Source organism: Mesoplodon bidens (genome assembly GCF_964165515.1).
Source record: "Mesoplodon bidens genome assembly, chromosome: X".
Taxonomy (NCBI): Eukaryota; Metazoa; Chordata; class Mammalia; order Artiodactyla; family Ziphiidae; genus Mesoplodon; species Mesoplodon bidens.
The window spans coordinates 131,615,642-131,622,931 of NC_138163.1; the positions used below are offsets into that span (position 1 = coordinate 131,615,642).

The following is a 7,290-nucleotide window of genomic DNA, read 5'->3' on the forward strand; positions in this document are numbered from 1 at the left end:
CCAGTGGTAGTTATAAAATAATACTCAAAACCAAATAAAAATTTTTCCTTGACTTATATGACACCGCCTCCAGGAGACAAACTATCATCCCATTCTTCTGAAAGCTACTGCAACTTGAACAGGACTGCCAGATACTGTGGCATTCAAACCTAAATACACTATCCTTCTCCAGAGCCCTGGACTTCCTCCGAGACCTCTGGATAAAACTCTGCCAAATGGAATTCTTTAGCTGAAGGACTCGTGCAGTAACACCACCTGATACTCATTCACAAATGTTTCTTCACTTATATTATCATCAGGGTTGTGCAGTGGTGATTTCCCACCTGGAAGAAGGGTTTCCCGTATCCTAACAAGCTGAAAACAGCAACCTCCACCTTCTCTCTATGTAATAATAATAACCCCTCGGTATCTAAGAAATCTTTGCCCACCTCAAGGGCATCAGGATTCTTCTCCGATGTTTTCTCCTAGAAATTTCTAGTTCTAGGTTTTACATTTAGGCCTGCGATCCACTTCAAGTTCATTTTTGAAATGGTGGGAAGTATGGATGGACTTTTTTGGGGTTTTTTGCAGCTGCCAACAATTGTTCCAGCACCGCTTGTTGGAAATGTTGGCTGAACTGAATCTTTGCCAAAGATATCAAAATGATTGGTAACTTAAAAAAAAAAAAGATCAGTAAGTGAGTACAGTGGAAGGTATTTAAGGGGGGGGGGAGAAATGGGACCAACTTGAAATTAGTCAAGAGCTGCGTGGACTCAGGCAAGTGGAAAAAAAGGAGCCGCTGGTCCGGCTTCAGAGGGGCCCACCAGCCTGACTTCACTGAACAGAGGCGACCGCTTCCTGTGGACCTGAGACATGGGCAGCAGTTACATTCAAGCCATGCCCTTGCTGCGGGACACAGAAGAGTCCCAGGAAGACGAAGAAGCTGAAAAGAAAAAGTCCATCATCTCTGAAGCAGAAAAGTTAGCACAGAGGATCCCAGCACGTGAGCCCTGGAGTTCTCAGGTTCTTTAAACCCTTTGCAAGACCACAGCCTCTGGAGAACTCAGAAGTCTGGCAGCTCAGGACTGTCACCTGGGAGCTTTTAAAAAGCCGACCCCGTAGCCCTCGGACCGGAATCTCTGGGGCAGGGCAGGTAAGAGGCACTTTCAACAGCCCCAGGCGAATCCAGCGCGCAGCCGGGGCTGGGGACGTGGGCGGGACGTTCCCTCGCGCGCCCGGGATTTGGGATCGGCCAGGCAGGAACGCGAACCCCGGGGCGAGCACGCCCAGGGCCGTCGCTCCCCGCGTGCCCCGCGGTTCCCGCCAGCTGCGCCCACCTCCTCCCGCGTCCTGTGACAGCCCGGAGGTCGCTCTTCCGGGCTGGGGACGCCCTCTTCGGCTTCCCCCGGACGCCGCGGCGGTGGCGCGGAGGCCGCATAGTGGCCGTCCCGCCCCGGAAGGGGGAGCGAGCAGCCGCGGAGGGGGTCCCAGGTAAGCGCCGGCGCCGGCCCGGCACCGCAGCCGCGCGCCCAGCGCCCTCCCCGGCCCGGCCCCCACCTGGTCTCCTGGTTGCTGAACTTCTTGGTGACCACCTTGCCCAGCTCCAGGCCCAGCCGGTCGGCCACGCGCTGAGACAGGTCCTGGTGCGAGCTGCCGCTGAAGAGCACAATGTTGGGCATGGTCAGGCGCGGGGCTCCAAGCGGCGCGGGGCGGCGGAGGCGACGGTAACACGGGACCCTGCGGCGAGAGCTCGAAAGCGCGACCGGCAGACACCGCGAGGAGCGGAGCTAAGAGAAGCTGGAGGGGCGGAGCTGGGAGAGGGGAGCTGGAGGGACGGGACTGGAGGAGGAGGAGCTGGAGGCGGTGGAGCTGAGGGAGGAGGAGCTGCGGGGTGGGAAGAGTGGGAAAGCACAGCCGCGGGTCCCGGAAGCGGAGCGGGAGGGGCGGAGCTGAGGGAGGAGGAGCTGCGGGGGTGGGAAGAGCAGGAAGACAGCCGCGGGCCGGGTAGGAGGAGCTGGAGGGGCGGAGCTGAGGGAGGAGGAGCTGCGGGGGTGGGAAAAGCAGGAAGACGCAGCCGCGGGCCGGGTAGGAGGAGCTGGAGGGGCGGAGCTGAGGGAGGAGGAGCTGCGGGGGTGGGAAGAGCAGGAAGACGCAGCCGCGGGCCGGGTAGGAGGAGCTGGAGGGGCGGAGCTGAGGGAGGAGGAGCTGCGGGGGTGGGAAAAGCAGGAAGACGCAGCCGCGGGCCGGGTAGGAGGAGCTGGAGGGGCGGAGCTGAGGGAGGAGGAGCTGCGGGGGTGGGAAGAGCAGGAAGACGCAGCCGCGGGCCGGGTAGGAGGAGCTGGAAGGGCGGAGCTGAGGGAGGAGGAGCTGCGGGGTGGGAAGAGCAGGAAGACGCAGCCGCGGGCCGGGTAGGAGGAGCTGGAGGGGCGGAGCTGAGGGAGGAGGTGCTGCGGGGTGGGAAGAGCAGGAAGACGCAGCCGCGGGCCGGGTAGGAGGAGCTGGAGGGGCGGAGCTGAGGGAGGAGGAGCTGGAGGCGGAGGTGGAGTGGGAAAGTGCCGCAACAGGACCCGGAGGAGCGGGAGGAGCAGGAACGGGGGGAGCGGGGCGGGAGAGAAGGAGCTGGAAGGGAAAGGGAGGAAGGGGGGCGGGAGGGGAAGGGGTGTTGGAGAGGATGGGGGCGGGAGGAGTAGCTGGAGGAGCGAGAGAGGGAGGGGGGAGGATTGGAGGAAGAGCCCGAGGGTGCTGCGAGGCGGGGGCACCTACACCCCGAGGGCTGTAGGATGAGAAACCCTGGAGGGCCTGGCTCCGTGGGAGAACTCCAGGCCCTAATCTTGACCTTTCTGTCCTGCTTTGCGGGGGAGAGTCAATGAACCAGATTAACTGGGCACAGAGGGAGGGTGAGGGAAGGGCGATGAAGGTGCCTCGCAACCAGGAGCTACCCCCAACCTGGAATACTCCCAAGCCCACTGCAGATCACTGGTGCAGATCACAAGTGCAAACTGGCCTGCAGGCCAGATCCACATTCTGCCTGTTTGTACAAGAGAGCTAAGCGTTATTTTACACTTGAACATTTGTGTATGTGTGTGATAATAGCTCCAATACCATTGAACCCCAATTAAGAGACACATGATCCCCTTCAGAAAGGAACTCCTTTCCTCTCATTAGTGGGTGTGTACTGCAAAAAACTGTACTCTTTTTATTACAGTTTGAATTTCATCAATAAAAACATTGTGAATTTTTTTCTCTCTCGTTATTTAAGTACCTACATAATATCCTCTCCATTTTGCCTCTTGGCCCTCAAAGCCTAAATTATTTACCATCCAGTCCTTAGTCAAAGAAAAGAACTGTCCAGGGTTCTTGAAAAATTCACGGCGCCAGTGACCATCTGAGCCCTGACCCCAGGTGGAGGGGGCAAGGTTGGCTCTCGATGTGATGTGCGATCAAACAAAGGCCCCTCCAAATTCCTCATTTTTAGGTAGATGTGGTGGTCCTTGTGCCAGCTTCACAACCTCCTGCCTGTCGCTTTCTCAAAGGCCTGACCCCAGGAACGCAGTCCGCCCAGGTGGCCCCCAGCCGAAGCCCTCCACGTCCCTGGAGGCCCCGCCTTCCCTTCCCTCCCTGCAGACAGGAGCAAAAAGTCTTTCTCAAGAAGCAAATACATACCCAAACCAACCTCTGGGCACAAACCAAACGTCGGGGAAGGCAAAGTGTTACATGGGGGTGGAGGACTTGCGTGTTGATGACGCTGGTCACAGTTTAACGTTCCTCAATGAAAACAGATTAAACAGGTTGGATAAATGGCTGGGTTTTACCTAATGTTGCCAAGAATTGGCTCTCCATCAACAAGAGAAGGCCACTCGCAGGTGGGCTGTAGCCTGCTCTAATCTGACTTCATATTTTTGGGATTTGGGGGATTGTTGGGATTATTCATATCATTGGAATTTTTCATCTGGGTCCATGTACTTTGCAAATCAGACTGCCTGGCACATCACGTGTTTCTTTTAAACTCCTGCATCTGCCTGCTTACCAAAAAATTGTCCGAAGTGTTAGTTATGGCAGCACCTCTGCCCCTTTTTCATTCCGCCTGGAGATGTATATGTGCTCTATTAATTTTTAGGGGGAAAAACCCTTCTTGCAATGCCTTCTTATCTATGTATTCTATGGATAATTACCATAGCAATGCGAGTTATACTCAACCATGTTCAAAATTTTTATTGAATGAGTCTGCCAATGTAATTATTTTAAATTCTCCTAATAAAATTTACTACCAACAGTATTACTATAATTTTTATGTCCTTAAAATTTCTCTCATAGACAAAATATATACACATTCTTCTCAGAGGGAAAGTGGCTTCTTGTTGGCATGGGGGGGCTTCAGTTCTCTGATAACAAAACGGACGGACTCTATAAAACAGTAGAAGTTAAAGCCCCTGTCTTCCAAGTCTGTTTATGGTCGGGCACTTGGAAGCTATGATTGAATTGTCACAAACCATGACTTCAATACTACCAGGGAGAAGCAATATCTGGGCTGAGGCAACTAATAAAATGGTTGTTGGTACAACACTTTGATGAGTTACTGTGCTTAAATGCTCAGGGTAAACAAGGGGAAATGTCCCACTGGGATGGATGAGAGTCATCTAAAATCACCATGAGCAGCAGACTGTCCAGAAAGCTGATCTTTATTTAAGTGTGAACACTTTCTCTCCCAAGCCCCTTTATCCTTGATCCATAGCATCCAGGTTGTGGGGACCTCGGTCTAGAGCGGGTCTCTCAGCCTTGGCACTACTGACATTTGGGCTGGGTAATTCTTTGTTGTGGGCCCTGTCCTGTTCCTTATAGGATGTTTAGCATTATTCCTGGCCTCTACCAGTAGCACCTCCCCACCAGGTGTGACAACCAGAAGTGTCTCCAGACATTGCTAAATGTCCCCTAAGGCGTGAAATCACCCCAGGTTAAGAACCACTTGTCTGAACAAACCACTGTCCCTTTCTTCCTCCATGTGAGCCTTTCCTTAGAGCTGCTTGGGCTTCCTCACAGCACAGCTGCAGGGTTCCAAGAAAGAGGGTTCTAAGAAGATAAGCCTCAATGAGCAAGAGCTTATCCAACCTCTGCTTTTATCCTGTTTGCTAATGTCCCATTGGCCAAAGCAAGTCACATGGCCAAGACCAGCGTCAAAGTGGTATGGGACAACATAAGGGCATGAATATTGGGTCCACCAGTCCACCCGCTGTCTACCCCAGTGCACTGACTTCTTGGCCAGAATGTGGAGTTGAGGAAGCCCCCAAGAAAATGGAACACACGTTCAAAGACTCAAGACCCAGAGGATGAAAAGAACATCTACGATGTGTACATAAAATCTTAGACCATGAACATATTATAAAATATTCATTACTTTAAGATAAAACGTTAGTGGAGAAAATCAAAATGATAAGATATTTCCACCGTTGAACTTCTGTCTTCAGTGACTCACAGATAGCACTGAAATGGGAAAGCACTCATCTGAGTTTGTGAACAGTTTCACATCTTGTATTCCCCACATCATTTAGCCAGGTTCTTTCAGTGTAGTGAGAGCTCTAAATATTTTCTGAATGAATTTATTTTCAACTATCCTAGGGGTGAGAAATGGAAGAAATGGCCCAAAGTCACAGGGCTAGGAAAAGGCAATAAGGGAATTAGAATGCAGACCTTCTAGCTCAGCCCTCTGTTCTCTGGAACAGTGCTGTCCAAAAGAAGTATAATACAAGCCATGTATGTAATTTACACGTTTAGTAGCCATATTTAAAAAGAGTAAAAAGAAACCACGGAAGTTATCTTAATAATACACTTTAACCCAATATATCCCCAAATATTATTACTCCTACTTGTAATCAATATTAAAATTATTCATTAGATATTTTCCAGTTTTTTCATACCAAGTGTTTGAAGTACGATGTATACTTTACCCCTACAGCACATCTCAATTTAGATTTACCATAGTTCAAGTGTTCAACATCCGCATGTGACTGGTAGTTGCCATATTAGAGTGAGAAGCTCTAGAACACTGGTTCCTAAGAGCAATGCCAAGACACCCTGATGCATCCATTCTATCAGGTGTTTTTATTAGGAGTCTGACACTTTACAACTAATATAAAACGCTAATGTTTAAAAATAATTTAAGTTATAAGTTAAAGTGGATGCAAGTTTATTCTTCAATTAGTGGCATTTTCACTCATAATCGAGTATTTTTCCGATTTTTATTTCTATATCTTTTACTTTCTATTATTTAAAGAAAAATAATTTTTAAACAGAGAGGAGAGTAAAATGAACACCCATAAACCGATCACCTAGATTTGGCAGCTGTCACAATTGTGCTATATTTGCTTCATCTGTTTTTTTTCTGAAGTGTTCTAAATTACAGTCATCATATATTCAACTCAAAATTATTTAGTCTGCGTCTGTAAAAAGATATGGATATCACATAATGTATAAAAATTAACTCAAGGGCTTCCCTGGTGGTGCAGTGGTTGAGAATCTGCCTGCTAATGCAGGGGACACGGGTTCGAGCCCTGGTCTGGGAGGATCCCACATGCCGCGGAGCAACTAGGCCCGTGAGCCACAACTACTGAGCCTGCGCATCTGGAGCCTGTGCTCCGCAACAAGAGAGGCCGCAATAGTGAGAGGCCCGTGCACCACGACGAAGAGTGGCCCCCGCTTGCCACAACTAGAGAAAGCTCTGGCACAGAAACGAAGACCCAACACAGCCAAAATAAATAAATTAATTAATAAACTCCTACCCCCAACATCTTCTTTAAAAAAAAAAAATTAACTCAAAATGGATCAAAGCCCTAAATATAAGAGCTAAAACTATAAAATTCTCACAAGAAAACATAGGTATAAATCTTCATGGCCTTGGATTAGGCAATGATTTCTTTATTATGACACCAAAAGCACAAGCAACAGCAACAACAAAAATAGATAAGCTGGACATCAAAATTAAAAACTTTTGTGCTTCGAAGGATACCATCAAGAAAATGAAAAGGCAACCCAAATCATGGGAGAAAATGTTTGCAATTCATATATCTGATGAAGGACTTGTATCTAGAATGTATAAACATGACCACAACTCAATAAAAAGACAAATAATTCAAAAACAGGCAAAGGGGGCTTCCCTGGTGGCGCAGTGGTTCGGAGTCTGCCTGCCAATGCAGGGGACACGGGTTCGAGCCCTGGTCTGGGAAGATCCCACATGCCGCGGAGCGACTAAGCCCGTGTGCCGCAACTACTGAGCCTGTGCGTCTGGAGCCTGTGCTCCGCAACAGGAGAGGCCGTGAC

The 7,290-nt window shown here is 49.9% G+C and overlaps 1 protein-coding gene across 3 annotated transcripts in view; it reads right to left on the reverse strand.

The window, feature by feature from the left end:
• The window catches only part of PRPS2 (phosphoribosyl pyrophosphate synthetase 2), a 32,949-nt gene extending 31,172 nt beyond the window's left edge, over positions 1 to 1,777 (reverse strand). For all 3 annotated transcript variants that reach the window (XM_081221696.1, XM_081221695.1, XM_081221694.1), the window contains exon 1: positions 1,537 to 1,777. In XM_081221696.1, coding sequence (XP_081077822.1) covers positions 1,537 to 1,658 — 122 coding nt within the window. In that variant the 5' untranslated portion in view covers positions 1,659 to 1,777. The remainder of the gene's footprint in view (positions 1 to 1,536) is intronic.
• Positions 1,778 to 7,290: the final 5,513 nt, after the last annotated feature.